Source organism: Natrix helvetica (genome assembly GCF_964273705.1).
Source record: "Natrix helvetica genome assembly, chromosome: 13".
NCBI classification, from domain to species: Eukaryota; Metazoa; Chordata; class Lepidosauria; order Squamata; family Natricidae; genus Natrix; species Natrix helvetica.
The window spans coordinates 6,985,432-7,009,870 of record NC_138557.1 but is presented as its reverse complement, the minus strand read 5'-3'; the positions used below and the strand labels follow the sequence as shown (position 1 = coordinate 7,009,870).

The 24,439-nt window shown below is 44.3% G+C and overlaps 1 protein-coding gene across 1 annotated transcript; it reads right to left on the bottom strand.

Annotated features, from left to right (window-relative positions):
• Positions 1-95: 95 nt before the first annotated feature.
• LOC309398652 (uncharacterized protein) lies at positions 96-23,082 on the bottom strand. Its single transcript, XM_081965746.1, has 19 exons — positions 22,939-23,082; positions 21,610-21,750; positions 20,381-20,494; positions 18,605-18,733; positions 16,717-16,875; positions 15,342-15,497; positions 13,363-13,531; positions 12,571-12,749; positions 11,876-11,968; positions 11,259-11,463; positions 9,903-10,090; positions 8,589-8,686; positions 7,013-7,197; positions 5,585-5,787; positions 5,320-5,506; positions 4,221-4,330; positions 3,231-3,353; positions 1,889-2,030; positions 96-706 (listed from the first exon to the last, which is right to left on the bottom strand). Exons 1-19 carry the CDS (start codon positions 23,038-23,040, stop codon positions 693-695), a joined length of 2,697 nt encoding a protein of 898 aa, XP_081821872.1. The 5' UTR covers positions 23,041-23,082; the 3' UTR covers positions 96-692.
• Positions 23,083-24,439: the final 1,357 nt, after the last annotated feature.

Below are 24,439 nucleotides of genomic sequence, written 5' to 3'. Positions count from 1 at the left end.
TTTAACTCTGGTTTTTATTTAACTATTTCGGTTTTGGTTCTAAAATCCTACAGCGAGTCAGAGATTCCTCAGAGAATCCCCCCCCCCCCACTTCCCAGCATATCTTTGTCTGTGTATGTTCTATATGTGTTGTTGGAGAAGTTAAAAGTTTCCCGAAGAGTGGGCTTTTGTATCATCTGAAAACGGGGAGTTCCCGAAGAATGAGCTGCTGTACAGAACACGGAGCAGAAAGTTAATTCCAGATGCCGACGTCCTTCCAATTCAATGTGAATTATCTCAGATGTGGTTGAACATGATTAAAACCTTACTTGGTTATTAGGCGCAGCAGGGGAAAATAATTCCAGTACAAGTATTCTCTAAAATTATTCTAAAAGGAGGACTACAAAGAGATTTATTTTAACATTCTGCAATTCTTTCCCGAGAACTCTTGGCCGGAGTTGTATATGGCAAACACAAGGAAAAATCAGTTTGAGGACTTCATCCAGATGGTCGCACAGTTGGTGGCTACCGCAACAGGCAAAACTAATCTTAACGGCTCCTCCAGTCTTTTCATTAAGCCAATAATGGGGCCAATTCTGTAAGATGAAGCTTATGATCTTGTTAGAGTTGAGTTTCGGCTGGTGGGGGATTTAATTAGGAGGACTCTCCCTCTGCTGCAAGGATAGCTTCTAGCAACCAGCTGCTCCTCAGCCTCACTCTGCCGTCTCTAAAATGAAATAAAATTGTCATTATTTGGTTATTATTCATTCGATTTCTGTAGCCGCCCACCTCGCTTTTACGTGACTCTAGGTAGCTTTCAGTATAGAAAGTCCCCAACGTATGTCCACAACTGTGACCAGAATTTCCATCGTTAAGCAAGGCAGTTGTTAAGTGAATCACACCTGATTTTACGACCGTTTTTGGCTGGGTGGTTAAGGAAATCTGGGTTTTCCCATTGACTTTGCTTTTTGGAAGTCAGCTGTAAATGAGCCTATGACACTGTTGTGGCCAGCCAGAGGAGCTGGCAGCAGAGTTGGACAGTGAGGAGGTTGGGGAGGAGCATGGGTCAGTCCTGGAGGCTGAGGAAAGCTCGGACGAGGCCTCTGCGTTGGAGGCAGAAACAGGGCCGAGGCCGTCTGGCAGTGATCAGGTGCCTACGGAGCTAGACAGCAGTGAGGCAGAGGAACAGCTAGAGCCTGTTCCCAGTGTGCATATGCGCAGACCTGCTAGAAGAAAAGAACAACTCAGAAATCAGGGTAGACTTGGGGGTAAAATCACAGGTGGAAGGTGATTGGTTCCTCCCATAGGAAATAAAAGAGGAGCAAAAGAGGAGTGGGCTTTTGCAGGAAACCATTCATTCGTTCAGTCATTAGATTTGTTTCAGGAGTGTGAAGATCTGTCCGTGAAGCTCAGAGACTCTGTGCCCAGTCTTTCCTTGCACAGAACCTCATTTGGAAAATATTCACATGGCAGCTTTCCAAGATAGATAAGGTCTGTAGTCATAAATATTCCTTTGAAAGACTGTTTGCCAGGCCTTGGCTGAATGTGAATGAGGGGAATTCACGTTCGTTTCATAAAAGGGATTTTGTCGGGACCAGGACTCTGCCTCGTGCTTTTTGGGGAAGCCTAGCACAGAACAGACACTGCAACTGTTGTAAAGAGATGCAGGTTGCCAATGGCCCATATTTAGCCATGGGGATACTGCAACTGTCAGAAGTGCAAGGACTGGTTGTAAGTCACTATTTTCAGAGTCAAAGTAACTTCAAACAGTTGCTCCACAAACAGTTGTAAACCTGCAATGACTGTAATGTGACAGATATTTGAGTGGGGAGGTACGACAGTTCTAAATCAACAGCTTTAAAATCCCTAATTTATTTAGCGGTGTGTTGGGGAGTGTGGGATATCTTACCACACTGAAGTGGCATCTCTATCGGGACGAAATTCCGGTTGCACAGATGCCTGAAGGCTGCAGCTAAGTTACACGCTGCTTTCATGCTTTGTAGTTCACACAGATCACTTTTGCACCAGTGATAGAACGGTTCAGGATTCACCTTTTTTAAGAAAAGGAAGAGAAAAATGTTCAGACATTTATTGGGTAAATAGAGCATTCCCCCTTTAATCTGGCTCGAGTGAAGAACATCTGTTTGCATGAGCTTGTAAAACACAGATCAAACAAAAATGATAAAAAAGTACAAGTATTTTTTAAGCAGGAAAAGAATGATGGAGGGAGGAAGGAGGGAGGGAGAGAGAGGGAGAAAGGAAAGAAAGAAAAAAAGAAAGGAGGGAAGGAGGAATGAAAGAAAGAAAAGGAAAAAAGAAAGAAAAAGAGAAAAAGGAAAGAAAGAAATAAAGGAGGGAGGAAGAAAAGAAAGAAAAAAGAAAGAAGGAAAGGAAAGAAGGAAGGAAGAAAGAAAGAATGAAAGAAAGAATGAAAGAGAAAAGAAAGAAAGAAAGAAAAAGAAAGAAGAGTCATGGGTGCAAAATACAGAAAAGAACTTTTAAAACAATAGCTTCCCTTTTTTTTTACAGCAGTTATAATCATAGCTATAAATGTACCTTTTACTCTGAGGTTACAACATATAATCATTGAACAGGAAGGGACCTTGGAGGTCTTCTAATCCAACCCCCTGCCAATGGCATAATCTATTTTTTCTTATCATCCAATCCCTAAATCACTATACAGTACATCATTAGCCTTAAGGTAAGGCCACACTTGGAATACTGCATTCAGTTCTGGTCGCCACGATGTAAAAAAGATGTGGAGACTCTAGAAAGAGTGCAGAGAAGAGCAACAAAGATGATTAGGGGACTGGAGACTAAAACATATGAAGAACGGTTGCAGGAACTGGGTATGTCTAGTTTAATGAAAAGAAGGACCAGGGGAGACATGATAGCAGTCTTCCAATATCTCAGGGGTTGCCACAAAGAAGAGGGAGTCAAGCTATTCTCCAAGGCACCTGTGGACAGAACAAGAAGCAATGGGTGGAAACTAATCAAGGAGAGAAGCAACTTAGAACTGAGGAGAAACTTCCTGACAGTTAGAACAATTAATCAGTGGAACAGCTTGCCTCCAGAAGTTGTGAATGCCCCAACACTGGAAGTCTTTAAGAAGATGTTGGATAGCCATTTGTCTGGAACGGTATAGGGTTTCCTGCCTAGGCAGGGGGTTGGACTAGAAGACCTCCAAGGTCCCTTCCAACTCTACTATTGTATTGTATTGTATTGTATTGTATTGTATTGTATAATCTTACAACTCCAAAACAGTTCCCGAAAGGTGAGGCGGAATCTTGGAAAAACGTCTGGCAGATTTCAGCAGTCTGCACATTGACGCAAGACTTGTCATCTCTCTTGACTTCACTGCAACGGCCGTTCACCTTGGTGGAGAAAATCAAACACACCAGGGTCAGTATAAACAATTCAGAGCTTGCGTTGCCTAGCTTATGCCCGCCTTGAAGGGCAAGGTTATTTACCCAGAAGGAATGACTATGCATTCAGCAAACATCCCATCTCTGAAGAAGACCAGCCATTTCATACATATCTTACCAGTTTCATCATCAGCACTTCTAGAGGAACAAAGCTTGGCATTTGTTTTGTTGCTACTTTCAACTCTTTCTTGACTATTTCTTCGGCTTATGACCGCAATCGAGCCCCAAATTATCTATGACCATGTGGCCAGCATGGCTATATGCCAAAGGCCAATGGAACACTGTTGCCTTCTCACCAAAGTGGTACCTATTCATCTACTTGCATGCTTTCGAACGGATAGGTGGGCAGGAGCTGGAGCAAATGACGGGACCTCACCTCGCCATGGGGCGCATGGGTCTCGAACTCAGGGTTTCCAGCTGACAAGCTTAGCATCTTTAACCATTGAGCCATTGCAGCCCTATCTTATTGAATCTTTTCTTTTAGGCTACTAAGATAATGGTAAATCCGAAGAGCCAGCGCTGTCTGAAGACGTCTCCATGGTCATGTGGCCAGCATGACTAAATGCCGAAGGTGCACAGAACTTTCCCAAATAGGTGGTTCCTATTTTTTTCTACTTGCATTTTTTACATGCTTTCGAGCTGCTAAGGTTGGCAGAAGCTGGGGCAAGTAACGGGAGCTCATTCCGTTACGTGGCACAAGGGATTCGAACCGCCAAACCGCCGAGCTTTCTGATCGACAAGCTCAGCATCTTAGCCACCGAGCCACCGCGTCCCTCTTTTAGGCTACTAGTGTTCAGTATTTCCACTGCCAAATACCTGCCATGCTTGTATGAATTCTGACAAGCTCTTAGCCAGGGAGTGGTCAGGAAGCATCCATTCGTTGCCAGCTTCGTTATCGTTGGTACCAAAAAGACCAGCAGACACACCTAGAAAGAACAGGGAAAAAAAAGCGGAATCCCTGCAGATTACAACGGCAGCTTTGGCAGAATCAGAGAATGTCCCATACTGCCATATTATTCTAATGTTCCAAGAAGGCATTTAAGAACATTCATTCATTCTTAAAGAGAATGCTTCGGTCCCACGATATAAAAAAAGATGTGGAGACTCTAGAAAGAGTGCAGAGAAGAGCAACAAAGAGGATTAGGGGACTGGAGGCTAAAACATAATGAAGAACGGTTGCAGGAACTGGGTAGGCTTGTTTAATGAAAAGAAGGACTAGGGGAGACATGATAGCAGTCTTCCAATATCTCAGGGGTTGCCACAAAGAAGAGGGAGTCAAGCTATTCTCCAAAGCACCTGAGGGTAGGACAAGAAGCAATGGGTGGAAGCTAATCAAGGAGAGAAGCAACTTAGAACTGAGGAGAAATTTCAGTTAGAACAATTAATCAGTGGAACAGCTTGCCTCCAGAAGTTGTGAATGCTCCAACACTGGAAGTTTTTAAGATGATGTTGGATAACCGTTTGTCTGAAACGATATAGGGTTTCCTGCCTAAGCAGGGGGTTGGACAAGAAGACCTCCACGGTCCCTTCCAACTTCTATTCTATTCTATTCTATTCTATTCTATTTTCTTTATTCTATTCTATATTCCATTATTCTATTCTATTCTATTCTATTCTACTAACTGAACAACTGTTATTGACTTAACAACCACCTTCACTCTACTCTAACAGGCTTCTACGGGTAGTCCTCAACTTACAACCAACTTATTTATGATGGGTCAGGTCATCAATCAACAAAGATGATTAGGGGACTGGATATTGGATATCCATTTGTCTGAAGTGGTGTAGGGTTTCCTGCCTAAGCAGGGGGTTGGACTAGAAGACCTCCAAGGTCCCTTCCAACTGTGTTATTCTATTCTATTCTATTCTATTCTATTCTATTCTTTCTATTCATATCTGAATGCTTCATACAAACCATGATGCCATCCATCCAAGGTAAAAGTGCAGAAATCGTAACGCAGGTCACAAAAAACCAAGGCCCCATCAGCTGCAGTCATTTCAACATGGTTTGCGTCCACCTGGATGATGGTGCCATTTTCTTGGAGAGGGATGTCAAAACTCCCGCAGTCCTTCAACAGCGAAGTGTTGTATTCCTTGTAGATCTGTTTGAAAACATTTTTTTAAAAAAACAGCTTGGGGGTGGAGGAATTCACCCCCCCCCCCCAAGTTCCATTTTTTACCTTCTGTTGGGGATAAAGGATGACAGCTCTTCTCTTCATGTTGAGGTAGAGAGACGTGTCCGCACTACTGCTCTGGTTTAGGATGACAGTAAAGGCATTCTGGGAAAAATCTTTGGCCAGCAGCAAACTGCAGTTGGAGGTCAAGCTGTACATTTTCCCATCAAATGTCCATAGGTGCTTGGTGCCCATCAACAAGGCTTGATCTGGGTGGGGTCCAAACATAACATCATGCAGTTACTGCAGGGGTGTCCAATCTTAGCCACTTTAAGATCTGTGGACTGACTTCAACTCCTAGAATTCCCCACGCAACATGGCTGTTTTCTCAGAAAAAGATCAGACTTTGGGCCATCCCAGTTAAACCTTAATATTATTCTGGAATATGACATTGAAATCAGATTCTACCCTCCCCAACAGTCTTTCAGACAAGTCTTCATTGTCTAGAAGCCATCTAGATGCCCTCCTCCTTCACTTATAGAATGGAAGCTTTTATAATTTAGAACAGGGGTGTCCAATCTTGGCCATTTTAAGACCCGTGGACTTCAACTCCCAGAATTGAGGTTGGGGAATTGTAGGGATGGAAGTCTATAGGCCTTAAAGTCGCCAAGGTTGGACACCCCTGAGTTACTTATTGGTCCTGTAGAGCCCTTTGGGGTGAGGAAGACCTCTTCAGTGGGGAGGGGGAAACACAAAACCACCATTCAGGGGTGGGATTGAAATTTTTAAGCAACTGGTTCTCTGCCCAGTTGGGTGGGTGGGTGTGGCCTTCTCAGCTTCCTGCACTAGAGTGGGGGGGGGATTTTCACCTTCCCCAGGCTCCGGAGGCTTTCTTCGAGCCTTTGGGAGGGTTCTGGAGGCCCTCCGGAGGCTAGAAATGAGCCCGTTTTCAAACTTCCAGAACTTCCGGGAGGCCGATTTTTCACCCTTATTTCACATTTGGGAAGTCACACATTCACAGTCTCATGCTGTAATCCAGCCAAGCTGCATAATCTGTTTCAACTTCTCCCAGAATATGCTGATGGGAACATGAAAGGAGGCCCTCTAGATGCTGGAAATGGGCATGTTTCCGGACTTCCGGAACTTCTTGGAGACCCATTTTTCACCCTCCCAGAGTCTCTGGGTGCGCCTTGCACTTACCTGGCATCCAAAACGGGCTGCGTGAAGACTCCTGGGAGGAGACGGGTGGGGTGGGTGGGGCCAGCCAGTTCTTCCAACTACTGGTTCGGTGAACGAGATGCAAAATTAGCATCCACATTTCCCGAACCGATCTAAACCAGCTGAATCCCACCCCTGACCATGTTAGAAGCAAACAAACAAACACACACACACACACACACACACACACACACACACACCAGATCCATCCTCATCACCTTTCAAGAGCTGCAAAAGAAGCAGAGGGATCAAAAGGAACCTGCTCCGAGCACTTACGTTCGAAAGGGCTCTCCATGATGGCTCGTTTGAATTTGTAATATTCCGCAGCCGGATTGATGTGATAGAGGCCTCGAAGGGGCTTCATGACTCTCTCTTCAATGATGCGGTTTGTAAGGTTGATTAGATCTAACGTGGACTCTCCTTGGGGCAGGGCAGGCCAACTCAATGCCACAGAACAGTTCCTGCAAGGAATCCACGCGGATGACTTGAAGCAACTTTGGAAATGCATACATAAAACTCAAGAGCCTGCAGAACCCGCGATAGGCAGTCCTTGACTTACAACCACAACCGAGCCCATAATTCTGTGGCTAAGCGAGACAGTTGTTAAGTGATTTGGCTCCACTTTACGACCTTTCTTGCCGCGGTTGTTAAGTGAATCACTGCAGTGGTTAAATTAGTAACACAGTTTTAAAGGGAATCTGGCTTCCCCATGGATTTTGCTTGTCAGGTCACACAAGGTGATGAATTAGAATTAGAACAACAGAGTTGGAAGGGACCTTGGAGGTCTTCTAGTCCAACCCCCTGCCTAGGCAGGAAACCCTACACCCCTTCAGACAAATGGTTATCCAACATCTTCTTAAAAACCTCCAGTGTTGGAGCATTCACAACTTCTGAGGCAACTTCTGTTCCACTGATTAATTGTTCTCACTGTCACGAAATTTCTCCTCAGTTCTAAGTTGCTTCTCTCCTTGATTGGTTTCCACCCATTGCTTCTTGTTCTACCCTCAGGTGCCTTGGAGAATAGTTTGACTCCCTCTTCTTTGGGGCAACCCTCAGAGATATTGGAACACTGCTATCGTGTCTCCTTTAGTCCTTCTTTTCATTAAACTAGACATACCCAGTTCCTGCAACTGTTCTTTGTTTTAGCTTCCAGTCCCCTAATCATCTTCATGGCACAGGACCTAGCTACTTGCGGGATCGCATCCTGCCCCATGCATCCCTACGACCAATTCGCTCTCACAGAGAGGGACTTCTCCGGGTGCCGTCCACTAAGCAGTGCCAGAGGGCGGTGCCCAGGAGCAGGGCCTTCTCTGTGATGGGCCCAGCCCTCTGGAATGACCTCCCCCCCGACATTAGGATTACTACCGACCTCCACTCCTTCCGTTCAAAACTCAAGACCCACCTTTTTCAACTAGCCGGCCTGGCTCAATTATAGTTCCATCTTTATCCTCCTGTCAATCTTTTAAATTTGTAATTTTATATTGGGGTATTTTAATTTTAATTTTATTATGACTATTCTTATGTATTGTACTATGCGATTTTGACACCTCCTCTGTGAAATGTTTTAATTGTATAATATGTGTTTTTATTTATTGTACGCCGCCCCGAGTCCCTTTGTGGAGAGGGAGCGGCTAACAAATCTAATAAATTCAAATTCAAATTCAATTCTTTGTTGATTGATGACCTGACCCATCATAAATAAGTTGGTTGTAAGTTGAGGACTACCTGTAGAAGCCTGTTAGAGTAGAGTGAAGGTGGTCTTCGACATACAATCACAGTTGGGGCACAACTGGAGGAGGAACAAGGTGTAACAAAAAGTCATAAAAGAGATTTTGTCTACCGTGTGTGCTACCTGGATGAAAATCTGTACAGATTCGATATAGATTTTTGGAGTCTGCTCGACAGTCGGGATAATTTGGCTTCTGCCCAGTTTAGCATCTGTTGTGTTGCCTGTTATCATGATAACATAATAATCAGCTTTAGGTTTTATTATTAAAACAGAATTAAGCATTTAAATGCCAAATGAGCATATATTTATTTACACGTTATATTTTAAATTCAGTGCCGCTGGACAACTCTCCGAGGTTTACAAGTAAAACAGCCATCAGGAAACGGACTTCATTTTATTTGTGGAAAGCCATCTATAACAGGAAGTGGGAGATTTTACTCACAAGATCCCACCAAGCACACGGAAATATGTGCCCTTGGTGCTCTCTTTGAGAGGATCAAGACAACAAAGAGGATGGCGCAGTGGTTAGAGTGCAGGACTGCAGGCTACTTCATCTGACTGCCAGCTGCAGTTCGGCTGTTCAAATCCCACCAGGCTCAAGGTTGACTCAGCCTTCCATCCTTCCAAGGTGGGTAAAATGAGGACCCAGATTGTTGGGGGAAAGAGGCTGGCTCTTTAAATTGCTTAGAGAGGGATGTGAAGCACCTATCATCCATCCATCCATCCATCCATCCATCCATCCATCCATCCATCTCTCTACCTCTACCTCTACCTCTACCTCTACCTCTACCTCTACCTCTATGAGCCATGATGGCGCAGTGGTGAGAATGCAGTATTGCAGCTAACTCTGCCAGCAGTTCGATTCTCACCGGCTCAAGATTGACTCAGCCTTCCATCCTTCTGAGATGGGTAAAATGAGGACCCAGATTGTTGGAGGCAAGAGGCTGACTCTTTAAATCGCTTAGAGAGGGATGTGAAGCACTGTGAAGTGGCACAAAGTCTAAGTGGTATTACTACCTATCATCCATCCATCTCTCTCTCTCTCTCTCTCTCTCTCTCTCTCTCTCTCTCTCTCTCTATCTCTATCTCTATCTCTATCTCTATCTCTATCTCTATCTCTATCTCTATCTATCATCTCTATCTCTTTGAGCCATGATGGCGCTATGGTGAGAATGCAGTATTGCAGCTAACTCTGCCAGCAGTTCGATTCTCACCGGCTCAAGGTTGACTCAACCTTCCATCCTTCTGAGATGGGTAAAATGAGGACCCAGATTGTTGGGGGGTGAATAGGCTGACTTTGTAAACCACTTAGAGAGGGCTGTCAAAGTTCTGTGAAGCGGTATATAAGTCTACGTGCTCTTGCTGTTTCCATCCATGGAGCCTGTTAAGAAAAGTCCTACAAGGAACTGGGTACAAGAGCAAGAATAGAATACCAACCATATCAAAGCCAGTTTTCAGAGATCTCAACGCAACCTGGATGGGTTCCATCAGCCATGCGTCTTTCACAACTGTGGGCACCAGTGCCTGAAGTTTCTTCAGATACGCATCGGTCTTCTGTTGCCAAACTTCATCCAGAGGTTTCAAAGTCACATCATAGTAAGCATCTTTTAGGGTGGTTAGTGGCTCTTGAGTCAGATGTTTTAAAAGCAGAGTAAGAACAAAAATATTAAAAGGGTCTGTCATGAAGATCTTCCAAAAAGTCCTATCACCTTGAAAGCAGTTTTATTAGGCCAGTGGCCCCCAACGTTTGGGACACCAGGGACCAGTTTCATGGAGAGTGTTTTTTTCCATGGACCAGAGGGGGGCGTGATTTTGCGTGCTACTTGTGCGCTATGTGAATGGGGCTTTACTTCTTTGTGTGTCAGTCCACCGACTGGGAGTTGAGATTAGGCAATTACCAAGAATTCAACGGTGTTGTGGCCCACCAGCGGCCAGCGGAACTGGCCGCAGATTCAGACAATAAGGAGGTTGGGGAGGAACATGGGCCAGTCCTGGAGTCTGGGGAAAGCTCTGATGAGGGCTCTGTGTCGGAGGCAGAGAAGGGGGCCAGGGCTGTATGCCACTTATCAGCTGCCTTCAGAGTCAGACATCAATGGGGCAGACGAACAATACAATACAATAGCAGAGTTGGAAGGGACCTTGGAGTCCAACCCCCTGCTTAGGCAGGAAACCCTACACCCCTTCAGACAAATGGTTATCCAACATCTTCTTAAAAACCTCCAGTGTTGGAGCATTCACAACTTCTGAGGCAACTTCTGTTCCACTGATTAATTGTTCTCACTGTCACGAAATTTCTCCTCAGTTCTAAGTTGCTTCCCTCCTTGATTGGTTTCCACCCATTGCTTCTTGTTCTACCCTCAGGTGCCTTGGAAAATAGTTTGACTCCCTCTTCTTTGTGGCAACCCCTGAGATATTGGAAGACTGCTATCGTGTCTCCCCTGGTCCTTCTTGAGATCCAAAGTGATCAGCTCAGGGCTACTTTTAATGTAAAGCTTTAGGAGCAGAGATATAGCCAGTTTGATGTAGTGGTTAAAGTGCTGGCTTTGAAACCAGGAGACTGTGAGTTCTAGTCCCGCCTTAGGGATCAAGCTGGCTCAGTGACTTCGGACCTCTTTCTCAATTCAGTTCAACTCCTGGGGTTTATCTATGAGTATCAAGTAGGGGAGGAAAGTAACTGGTGTTATTTTCCTGGCTAGGGCTCAAGAGTCTTCTATTTGATCACTACCTTCTTCCTGTCCCTCAAGGCTATTCCCTCTACATTTTACATCTTTCTTTTGCCCCAGCTGTGCTTACTTTGCAGCTCCAGCTGGACTTGTTGTAGGATGCTTTGGAGCTTCCTCAGGTACATGGGGAGGTAATCCCGTAAGAGTTGCTTAAATCCACTCTGCTCCCACATCTGGGCAGTGCTGCTCATCCCACCGTGGAGGACTCTTACCATCTCCTGGGAGGCTTCTAAAAACCAGCCGAGAGCATCATATAGCAATCCAAAGTGCTGGATCTATAGTACAAACCATATTGAGAGAGAGGGAGGGAGGGAGGGAGGGAGGGAGGGAGAGAGAGAGAGAGAGAGAGAGAGAGAGAGAGAGAGAGAGAGAGAGAGAGGTTTTGTTTGGAAACAAGCTTATCTCTTTGAACAAAACATTATACTCCAGAGTTTGGTTCTTAAAAATGAGTTCATATTCTCTCCCTCTCTCCCAGTATTTGTAGATACCACCTAGAGTCTCAAGTCTGAATCTTGACCCACGTGAAAACTGTGAATAAGTGCTTCTGAGTAGCCTCCAAGTGCATTCCTCCCTCTCTCCCCCTTCCCCCTCTCTCTCACTCCCTCTCTCCTCTTCTCTCTCCTTCCCTCCTCTCCCTCCCTCTCTCCCCCCCTCTCTCTCACAGAGTCCCTGTATCTACTATCTTACCGATTTTCTGAAATCCTGAACATGTTCCTCCATTTTTTTTATTTTTTCCACCAGTCTGCGCTGGAGATCAGACGCAATCTCACCCAGTTTTGACTGTAAGAATCGGAAAAGACCCTTAGGGTAGCATAGAAAGTTAGCACCCACCCATCTCCTAGAAGAGTGAAACATACTAGGAAATATTAAAAAGGCGGAATATTATATTTCCCCGGACGGGAAAAGGAGAAACGTGTTTTTGAAGACAAAGAACAGCTCCCTGCTGCCAGCAGATATTTGATGCCCATTGAGCAGGACTGGGCCAGCCTATCGACAAGACAATTAGCCCTTCAGCTTCAGGGTGATGGGATTAAGACATGACCCTGCAGGAGATAATAGGATTATCTACCAGCAGAGCTCACCAAAGGGCACAGCCAAAGCTCATTCATTACATCACCCAGCAAGGTTCAACCAAATTTGATTCAGACAAACATGACTCCACGTGGGAGTCTGCAACTAATAGGATACATGTCCTTGCCACAGAAACAGGAAGCTCAAGGGCAAGGCCCAAGAGAGGCTATAAATAGCAGTACTGTACTGTACTGTAGTTGCATCTCTACAGCATCTGACTTTTAAAACCATGTTTGTTTACTGGTTTGCCATTTATGGATTTGAATGAGAGAGAGAAAGACCCCTTCCTTGACTGCTAAATGGCATCCCACCTCAGTCTTCATGACGAGATCCCAACAGCCATGGGCCTTCAAAGTCAGACTTTGGTTAGAGGCTTCTAGGGTGAGATGTCCCATTTCCTCACATCTGTTTACAGCCAGGCGGGCGTTGAGTGCAACATGCTTTTGACCCTTCAGGCAAGCAGCAAATTCTAGTGTGTCCTCGGAATTTCCTGCAAGGAAAGAGTGGAAGGCAGGAAGGCAGAAAGAAAAAGGAAGGAAGGAAGGAGATAGATGAAGGGTGGCAGGAAGGAAAAGGAAAGAAAGGAAGGAAGGAGATAGACACATGGAGGCAGGAAGGAAAAGGCAAGAGGAAGGAAGGAAGGAGATATACACAGGGAGGCAGGAAGGAGAAGGCAAGAAAGGAAGGAAGGAAGGAAGGAAGGAAGGAAGGACGGAAGGAAAGAGATAGATGAAGGGAGGCAGGAAGGGAAAGGCAAGAAAGAAAGGAAGAAAGGAAGGAGTTAGTCATATGAAGGCAGGAAGGAAAAGGCAAGAGGAAGGAAGCAAGAAAGGAAGGAAGGAAAAAAAGAAGGAAGGAAGGAGATAAATGGAGGGAGGCAGGAAGGAGAAGGCAAGAAAGGAAGGAAGGAAAAAAGAAGGAAGGAAGGAGATAAATGCAGGGAGGCAGGAAGGAGAAGGCAAGAAAGGAAGGAAGGAAAGAAGGAAGGAAAAAAGGAAGGAAGGAAAGAAGGAAGGAAGGAAATTTTTTATAGTAACTCCTTCCAGAAGAGACTAATTTTGAAAATCCAGGAAGAGAATAGACTCCTGCATTGTTGAATCTACCTTTCAAGTATCCCATGTAATACCGAAGACACTCTTTTCCTCTGATGGCTGCTATTTTCACTTTCTCGTCTGGATGATCCATCTTTCCCTCAACAAGGACTTGGCTTTGATCAGCTGAAGAGATCACGCAGGCCTTCACATCCATCCAAGTCGCCTCAGATCCTTTCAGCTGGGCGAGGGAGACGAATCACAAGTATAGACCCAAAGAGTTATGAAACATGCATTTCAGAGGTGGTATTCAGCCAGTTCTGACCGGTTCTGGAGAACAGGTAGTGGAAATTTTGAGTAGTTTGGAGAACCGGCAAATAAGCTGGCCGCGCCCCTTCTGCCTCCCATTCTCCCAGGAGAATGGAGCTGGAAAGCAGGTTAGTGGGGTGAGGAGGGAATGGGGATTTTGCAGTATTCCTCCCCTGCCACGCCCACAAAGCAGTGGTGAAATTCAAATTCGTTTACTATCAGTTCTGTGGGTGTGGCTTGGTGGGCGTGGCAGGGGAAGGATACTGCAAAATCCCCATTCCCACCCCACTCTAGGGCTAGCCAGAGGTGGCATTTGCCAGTTCTCTGAACTACTCAACATTTCCACTGCCAGTTCTCCAGAACCTGTCAGAACCTGCTGAATTTCACCCCTGCCACAAAGCCATGTCACGGCCACAAAGCCCACGCGCACAGACCGGTAGTTAAAATTTTTGAATCCCACCACTGATGGTTTTCATTTTGAGTTCCAGAATGTCTCCCCACTTCTCTTCTTTCTCAGAAGCTTCGGGAGAAGTTGAGGAACATGACTTGGGAAGAAAGCAGGGTGGACATCCTGAGCTGGCCATTCCTGCTTTCAGGATACACATTGGTTGTACAAACAACGAGAGCGGGCGATGGATCTCATCACAAGAGTACTGTTGGCTGCAAGGGATGGTAGATTCTCATCTCGAGGTAGGCATGTAAATATCTTGTCTCAGGAGATGGCAGTATATACTCACTCACAAGTTGAAAATAAGAACGGTGGCGGACAATTTAGGCGTGGTAAAAATATGTTTCCGGCAGCTATAGCCAAGTTCCTGATAGTTGTATTTCTCTTGGGAAGAGGGTCTTGTGCGGTGAAAAAGACTGCCAAAGTTGTCAAATTGTCAACGTCAAGGAACAAAGTAAAGTTCTCCCGTGACTTTGGAAGAAGATGCATTCATATATCTTCTCTTCCCCAAAACGGAAGAGACCTCCTATCATAACCTCATTCTGCTACATTCCTGCTAAGTTTCCCCGCTACAGGGGAAGTCCTCAACTTACAACCGGCCCAACATTTCTGTTGCTCAGTGAGGCATTTATTGAGTTTTGCCCCACTTTTACGGCCTGACAGTGACGGTCGTTAAGGGAGTCACTGCAGCGGTTAAGTTAGTCGCACGGATGTTAAGTGAATGTGGGTTCCCCATGGACTTTGCTGGTCAGAAGGTCGTGAAAGGGGGAATCACCTGACCCCAGGACATTGCGACCGTCATAAATGTGAGTCAGTTGCCAAGCAGGTGAATTTTGATCACGTGATCTCGGGGAGGCTGCAAAGGCCGTGCGTGTGAAAAGTGGTCCTAAGCCACTTCAAACGGTCATGAAATGAACTGTCGTAAGTTGAGACCAACCTGCATTTCTATCTAATGGTGCAAATTCACAATTCATTTTTTTATGAGTTCAAAAGAAGAAGAAGAAAAAGAAGAAGAAGAAGAAGAAGAAGAAGAAGAAGAAGAAGAAGAAGAAGAAGAAGAAGAAGAAGTAGAAGTAGAAAAAGAAGTAATAGTAGAAGAAGAAGTAGTAGTAGTAGAATAATAGTAGAAGTAGTAGTAGTAGTAGAAGAAGTAGTAGTAGTAGTAGAAGAAGTAGTAGTAGTAGAAGAAGAAGTAGAAGTAGAAGAAGAAGAAGAAGAAGAAGAAGAAGAAGAAGAAGAAGAAGAAGAAGAAGAAAGATGCAGTGTTTCCCCTTGTCAGTTATCACCAGCTCACGGAAAATTCCGCCGAATAGTTCCTCCTTTCCGGCTTGCTGTTGTTCCATAAAGCCACCACAATCGTCCCTTCGTTGTCTCCAAGGCGGATTTTCCCTTCGGATCGTAAGAGGGTGTCACTCTGGTTTAGCTGGAGTTTGCCAGAAAGAGCCATTGCCTAGAGGAGGGGGAGCAAATCGGGAGAGCGACGGTCAGTTTTCAGAAAAAAAATAATGGACGACGAGAAAGCTGTAGGTGGGAACCCAGAATACACTTAGGAGTACTAATCAAGGGGGATATTTGTAGCTCAGAGTTGAAATGAGGGGTCCTTGGTGCCCTCTGAACTTGGTTGTTTTCTTGCAGACGTTTCATTACCCAGCTAGATAACATTGTCAGTGCTAGAAGGGAGTGGGGTTTGTAGAGAGGAGGAGGAAGAGGAAGAAGAAGAAGGAAGGAAGAAGAAAGAAGAAAGAAGAAAGAAGAAAGAAGAAAGAAGAAAGAGGAAGAAGAAGAAGAAGAAGAAGAAGAAGAAGAAGGAAGAAGAAGAAGAAGAAGAAGAAGAAGAAGAAGAAGAAGAAGAAGAAGGAAGAAGAAGAAGAAGAAGAAGAAGAAGAAGAAGAAGAAGAAGAAGAAGAAGAAGAACAACAACAACAACAACAACAACAACAACAACAACAGTGAGGTCCTTGGTGCTCTCTGAGCTTGTTTGTTTTCTCTTTTTTCATGTTTTATTTATTTTATTTATATTGCTTTCCATTTCCACCGAACAGTGTGGGATCTGGGTTTTAGATAATCCAAATCCACATATTTGTTATAATATTCATCACAATACTATTAATAATATAACTATACATCAATACAATTACAATAGTACATAACATCTTCATCATCAAATTATCTCCACATTCATTGCCTCTTTTTCACATCTCCTTTTTTCTAACTTCTGTTTTTATTGTCTAACTATTGATAAAATACATCCCACATCAGAAAGTGTTCAGTTTCTTCTTTATCCTTAATAATAAGTGTAAATCTATCCATCTCTGCGCATTCTACTATTTTCTTAATGACACTCGCATCTGATGGTATTTCATTATTTTTCCACTGTTGCGCAAATACAATCCTAGCTGCAGTTTAATATATGTAAAGCCAGATAAATAGTCTTTTTGTTGTATTTTTCTGGTAGACTGCCCAACATAAATGCCTAGCTTGGTTGTTTTCTTGCAGACGTTTCATTACCAAACTAGGTAACTTCATCAGTGTTGGTAAGGGGAATAGGGAATGCTAGTAATGAGACATCTTCAAGAAAACAACCCAGTTTAGAGAGCACCAAAATTCTAACACATTTAGAAGTTACTAAAATAGTTTCTGTTTGAAACCCTTCCCAATCATCCCCTCACATTTGGGAGGTCACACATCCAGAGTCTCATGCTGTAATCCAGCCAAGCTGCATAATCCGTTTCAACTTCTCCCAGAATACGCTGATGGGAACATGAGTTCAAAATATTTTTTAAGGTAGCTTCTACCAGCATTTTATCCCGATGCACCACTCGGTTTTTCTGCATTAAAAGAAAAGGAGACAGAAATATAATTGTGGCACATACTGAGAAAACAAAAAGGACCTGCATTGTTCTGTGTGTTTCTTTCTTTCTTTCCAGAAATATTAAATACAATAATTAAAATTATTGGAACGGTGGCCCAGAATCACATCGTAGTGAAATTCACATACAGTGTGAACCCATTTGTTCTGTTTCGCTATTGTTCCCCTGTCCTTTAAAATTCAAAGCATTGAACCTGGAAAGTGTACGAATCTTTCTTCATTGTACTCAACTACAATAACTTCCTTAATTTGAGCAAGATTTCCCTGGAAGAGTCCCAAAGACACACAATGAGCTCCATGTTGGAATGGGAACTTAATTGAATTAATTATCTCGGAGGAATGTTGGGTAGAGAGATAATCTCTCCTGGCGCATTTATGAAAACATTGTAATCCAATCATAATTTCACGTAATAAAAAGCCTAACGATTAGGCTGCCACTGTATGGGGTGAATCAGGTGCCTTTTCTTGTGTCGGCAAGTTGGACGCGGCAGGTTCCACGATATGCATTGATTTCCCAAATCTCCACAATTCAGCACAACGTTGGGTGAAAAACACACCCAGAGAACAGCTGATGAAATTTCACGAGGTGTTGACATTTCGTGAGAGGTTATTGACTCTTGTGAGGTTTGTGCAGATTTAGAACAATTCACCAGTGGAACTGCTTGCCACCAGAAACTGTGCATGCTCCAACTCTGGAGGTTTTTAAGAACAGATCGGACAGCCATTTGTCTGAAATGGTACAGGGTTTCCTGCCTGAGCCGGGGGTGGGACTAGAAGATCTCCAAGGTCCCTTCCAACTCTGTTATTCTGTTATTCCATGTTCTTGATTTGAGATTTTACGGAAATCTTGCAATATTCTATTCTATTCTATTCTATTCTATTCTATTCTATTCTATTCTATTTCATCCCATCCCATTCATTCTATTCCATTCCATTTTCTTCCATTTTCTTCTATTCTATTCTATTCTATTCTATCCCATCCCATCCCATCCCATCCCATTTTCCTCTATTCTATTCTATTCTATTCTATTCTATTCTATTCTATTCTATTCTATTCTATTCTATTCTATTCTATTCCATTCCATTCCATTCCATTCTATTCTATTCTATTCCATTCCATTTTCCCTCTATTCTATTCCATTCCATTCCATTCCATTCTAATTTTGGAGGGAGTTGAGGGGATTTGAGGTTGCAGTAATATACCTATAAATTAAGATTGTATGTCTGTAGTTAGAAGCAATATGGATTCCTGACTCTATTTTATATCTGAGGCTGGTTGGCAGCTGCCTCAAACTGGATGTTATTCTTTTCCAAGCAATATTATCCCAGTTTTCTTTAGCAAGATTTGTTGAGAATGAAAAGAATGATGTTACGTGAATTCCACTGTGAACTATTTTCCACTTAAGACCTACATATCTTGATGCACATTCGCTGGTCCACTAATTTAACAGAATAACAAAGTTGGAAGGGAATTTGGAGGTTTTCTAGTCCAACCCCCTGATCCAGCAGGAAATCCAGAGTTGGGAACGACTACCATATATGTGCGAGGGGAACCTTTACCTTATTTGCAACTCTGAATCTTTGTCAGAGACCTGCCATCAAACACTTTGTGTTCCCAAAAGTGCAAAATCCTGCCCTCAACAGGCAGGGAGACTGAAAGTTTGGTGACAAAACCAGCTTTCCGTTACCTCATAGGTCAGATGTTGTACAACGGTCTTGTTGTCCCACGTCAGATCCAGGTGCTGATTCAACATAGCTGCCGTCTGCTTAAGGGATCCACAGACCCGAAGACTTGCAATGGTTAGGATATTTTTAAGCTGCCCCCCCCCAAAAAAGGATGTAAAACATTATTTACTTGGAGAATGGCAGTTTCAGAAGTTGGAGGCCACCCCTTGGATCACTGGCCCCGGAGAAAAATTGAACTGATTCTTTTTGGCATGAAGGAATTCTATTTCTCTCTCTCTCTCTTTTTTAATGAAGTGTTTTATTATTTTTCAATTGCAAAAATGAACATTCCATCTTTCCTTATGCAGTGTGTCATCTGGGTACAAACATCTCTTTGTTCCTCTTTTGCCCCATCTTTCACATTCAAATTAACGTGATTTCCCTAAGTTTAGTATTATAACATATTGACCATTTAAATGTTATCAAACTCTCCATATCTTCTAGTAATGATATAATATTAACATTAAACATCATTATTCTCATCGTACACGTACTAACAGTTTCCATCTTATTTATATCTCTATCTAAGTGTATCGTCTACTTATTTTGTAGCTTTCTTCATTTCCAAACTCCTTTTTTATTCTCCAGCCATTGGTAAAAGGAATTCTATTTCTCAAGAGTTCTACTACTACCTTCCTGGAATTCCAGGAGAAGAGGACAATTCCTGACGTCCACCGTAAAGTGAAACCGGTTTAAGTCCCTTCTCCATCCTGATGACAACACTCTTTGAATGAGGTCCTCCAATTTAAACCTTTTGATTAATCAAACTCAACGATGTGAGCCATGGTGGCACAGGGGTTAGAATGCAATTTTGCAGGCTGATTCTGCCCACTGCCAGGAGTTCGATCCTGACCGGCTCAAAGTTGACTCAACCTTCCATCCTTCCTAGATGGGTAAAATGAGGATCCAGATTGTTGGGGGCAAGAGGTAAACCACTTAGAGAGTGTGCTGTGACCGAGGCTTCCCAAGAGCATGAAGCAAACTCCTGGTCCCGACAAAAACCCCTTTTATTAATGTCCCGTGAATTCTGCTCATTCACATCCAGCGGAGTCTTTCAAGGGAGGATTTACCATCACAGACCTTATCTGGCTTGGAGAGTTGCCAGGCTGATATCTGCAAAACTTGGCAAGGAGTCTCAGAGAGTCACCAACCAATTAAGCGAACTAATTGTCTCCTGCAAACTCCACTCCCCTTTTGCTCCTCTTTTATTCCCTAAGGGAGGGGTCATTCATCGTCCACCTGGGGCCTTACTCCCAAGTCGACCCCTGTTCCTTAGCTGTTCCCTTCGTCTGACAACTCTGCGCATGCGCACACTGGGAACAGGCTCCAGCTGTTCTTCTGCCCCACTGATGTCTGACTCTGAAGGCAGCTGATAACTGGCATATGACTCTGGTCCCTTCTCTGCCTCCGACACAGAGCTCTCATCAGAGCTTTCCCCAGACTCCAGGACTGGCCCATGTTCCTCCCCAACCTCCTCACAGTCCGAAATCTGATGCCAGCTCTGCTGGCAGGCCACAACAGAATGCTGTAAAACACTATTAAGTGGTATATAAGTATAAGTGTTATTGCTAGTGCTATCAAACTCAAAGAGGTACTTAATGCCACATCTGGTTTGGTTCCAAAAATCATGTTACTTTTCCCCACTGTTTATATCATTTTTGTGTGCCTCTAGTGAAACTGGATAATTCTCTCACTGCCCAACCCTGAAATCCTTTCTTGCTGAGAGAAAACATCCATACCTGTCCAGAAGAAGTTGTGATACAAGCATCCCAGCATGTGTTCCTCACCCTGGACTTGTCTCCAAAGGTGAAGTTCATCCAGGCTGGCTGGCCGTGGTTCCAAGCCAGCTGCATCTACAACACAGAAGAGAAATTTCTCCTGAAAGCTCAAGGTGACATCAGTATCTCCACCATTAGACTGCAAGAGACGGATGCTCAAAAGTCATCTGAGACAAACTTCATCACTTATGGCCAGACTTCAACTTTGACTTCTCTGGTCCCAACTCAAAGTCAACCATGACATCATGTTGGTTGTTTAGCAATAGACATCAGGGAACTTTGTTTCCTGGCACAGGTGGTCCTCGCCTTAATGAGCACAATGGATCCCAAAATTTATGTTGTTAATTGAGAAATTTGTTAAGTGACTTTTGCCCCATTTTACAACCTTTCCTGCCTCGGTTGTTGTTGTGTTATGGCCGGCCAGTGGAGCTGGCAGCAGATTCGTACAGTGAGGAGGTTGGGGAGGAAGATGGGCCAGTCCTGGAGTCTGGGGAAGGCTCTGATGAGGGCTCAGTGTCAGAGGCAGAGAGGAGACCAGAGCCTGTCCTCATGCTACCTAGTCTTTTAACTGGAGCTACAGAATGTGGCTGTGCAATGAATAGCTATGTAAGTTGGACCATAAGGAAGGCTGAGAGCCAAAGAATGGAGGCCTTTGAACTCTGGTGCTGGAGAAGACTCCTGCATTGAGTCCCTTGGACTGCAAGGCCATCCAACCAGTCAGTCCTAGAGGAGATCAACCCTGACTGCTCTCTAGAAGACCAGATCCTGAAGAGGAAACTCAAAGACTTTGGCCACCTAATGAGAAGGAAGGACTCCCTGGAGAAGAGCCTCATGCTGGGAACGATGGAGGGCAAAAGAAGAAGGGGATGGCAGAGAAGGAGGTGGCTGGATGGAGTCACCCAAGCAGTCGGGGTGAGCTTCAATGGACTCCAGAGGATGGTAGAGGGCAGGAAGGCCTGGAGGAACGTTGTTGTCCATGGAGTTGTGATGGGTCAGAGATGACTTCGCAACTAACAACCACAACAAACTCCTTTCCAGGCCAGATAATTCTCTGGTCAAATTTAAGTGGATCAAGCTTTATAATATCTCATTCCTTGGAAGTAGGACTGGTTGAACTTCAAAGGAGTTCATTTGTTTTTGGACAAATGAATGTACTGTAGAACCCTCGGGGGATCATTCTCTTCAATTACCTGTTGTGCATACGCTCCTTTGCGGCTTTGGCTCAGGGAGCTGACCTCCACATGTTTCATCGCGAAGTTAAAAGGCTGTGCGACAGTGGCAGAATAAGCAACCTGTGCTCTCCCACGTTTGAGTGAAGAAGACACCAAAACCTGTTGTTATCAGCAGAAAGAGACGTCATAAAATGGAGTAATGTAACCTTCGTTTTTGCCAAACAGGCTAGGAAATGATTTTGTCCTTTTCATGCAGGGTTGGATAACAACAGCTGGATTTTTACCGGAAATGTAAGTATGGGAGAAGAGGGTTAACCAGGAGATCAGCTTTTATTTTAGACTAGCTGATAACCCGGTGTTGTCCGGGTATTTATTTATAGGGGGGAAACGTCCGGACCAAACGTAATTTCTAATGTTGGATTTTCCCCCTTACCAGAGGGAGCCATTTTATGGAAGTACAGTAGAAGCTATTTGAAGGCACAACAGGCTGTATCTTAACAGAACATAAAACCCAAGGGGTGTTAGGGGTGTCTTATCCCCACAGTATTTTTTTTTCCAGAGAGTAAGTCACCTGTGTACCAAGTTTGTTTGAAATTGTTCGAGGCGTTCCAGAGTTATGCTGGAACACACACACACACACACACACACACACACACACACACACACTAGAGGTGGTATTCAGCAGGTACTGACCAGTTCTGGAGAACCGGTAGCAGAAATTTTGAGTAGTTCGGAGAACCGGTAAAAGCCACCTCTGACTGGCCCCCAACTGTTCTCTGCCTTCAGAGTCCCAGCTGATCAGGGGGGGATGGGGATTTTGCAGTATCCTTCCCCTGCCACACCCACTTGACTCCCTCTTCTTAGTGGCGACCTTTGAGATATTTGAACACAGGACTATGGATGATACGATAGGAGTGTTCCAATATTTGAGAGGCTGCCTCAAAGAAGAGGGAATCAATCTGTTTCCCAAAGCACCTGAAGGCAGGACAAGAAGCAATGAATGGAAACTAATCAAGGAGAGAAGCAACCTAGAACTAAGCAGAAATTTCCTGGCAGTGAGAACGATTAACCAGTGGAATGGCTTGCCTTCAGAAGTTGTGAATGCTCCAACACTGGGAATCTTTAAGAAGGAACCGGACAGTCTTTTGGGTGAAATAGGTCTCCTGCATGAGCACGGGGTTGGATTAGAAGACCTCCAAGGTCCCTTCCAACTCTGTTATTCTGTGTTTCTATGTTTAGTTCTTTGTACCTTTACGTACGTTTTTTTCCTAACCCTCGGGGTTGACCTCTGATGGAGGCTGCCGAGTCATGCAAACTGAAACCTACATCAAAGGAAGTGCGATTTACCTCCTGGCCGTCCACCTTGAACTGAAGCAGCCTTTCACAAAAGGTGCTACTCTTTTCTGAAATTAAATCCACTTCTGTCCTTGCAGGAATGCCAGAGTTCATGGCCCCTTTGATGCGTTGATCCAGGAGCGCATGGAATTCTCGTCTCGTCTGCAGGAAAAATGATAAAAAAGAAAATCAGGTTTTAGTGCCAGGGGACAAAATTTACAGGAAGTCCTGCAGTTCATTTAGGGACCATTTGAAGTTACAATGGCAGGGAAGAAAGTGACTTACGACTTGGTTTTGCACCCCCTTGTAACTTCGAACAGTCGCTAGAGGAATGTTCATAAGGTGAGGACTACAACACTATCAAAAAAGAGGCTGAAAATCTGGGTGCATCTTATACACTGAATACAGCGTTTTTTGCCTCCTGAAACCCTGCCCCCTTCACCAAAATGGCCATGCAGAGCCTCTAGGAAGCTTTTAGAGAGCTCCTGGGGGCTGGGGAGGGCAGAAATGAGCAAAAAACACCCAGTTTTTTGCTCGATTTTACCCCCTCCCCAGGAGCACTCTATAAGCTTCCTAAAGGCTATCCATGCCCATTTTGTAATGAAAAATGGGCCATTTTTTTACTCATTTTTGCCCACCCCCCAGGAGCCCTCTGCAAGCTCCCTAAAGGCTATTCATGCATTTTGGGGGGAAAAAACAGGCACGTTTTTGTGAAAAATGGGCCATTTTTTTACTCATTTTTGGCCCTCCACCCCAGGAGCACTCTGCAAGCTCCCTAAAGGCTATTCATGCCTTTTGGGGGGGGGGGAAACAGGCACGTTTTTGTGAAAAATGGACCGTTTTGGGGAGGTTTGCAGAGTGCAAAAACCTTTTTTTAATTTTCCTCTCCAAAACCTTGCTGCGTCTTATACTCCAGTGCATCTTATACTCCCAAAAATATGATACTTGGTCAAATAAAATAGATATTAGCATATTAGCATTACATTAGGCCATCCAGCTCATTGGAAACCCTGATTTTCTCCAGCAAATAAAAAATGACAATTGAAACTAGCGACTCAGGGGTGAAATGCAACCAGTTTGGACCAGTTTATCTGAACCGGTAGTAAAAAAAAAAATGCTACCGGTTCAGGCGAGCCGGTATTTCCGAAGATCGGCTGTGATGCATGATTTATATTAGCTAGAAAGCAGAATTTCCTGCTTTCTAGCTAATGTAAATTGCATGGCACAGCGGATTCCCTCCCTCGCTGTTCTTACTTACCTTTGCAGGTACACTCGGTAGCAGGCTCTGCTCACCTGACATCATCGTGCCCAGTTTTGATGCTCTGAGCATGCACAGAAGATCCTGTGCATGCCTGGAAGATCCTGCGCATGCACGGAGGTGGCACATGCGCTCACATTTGCGAACTGGTAGCAGAGGTAAGTAGATTTCACCCCTGAAGCAACCCTAACCAGGCTAAGCAGTAGCTCTACACCCCATGTTCAAAAGTCACTCAGTGTGGTCAAGCAGTTACTT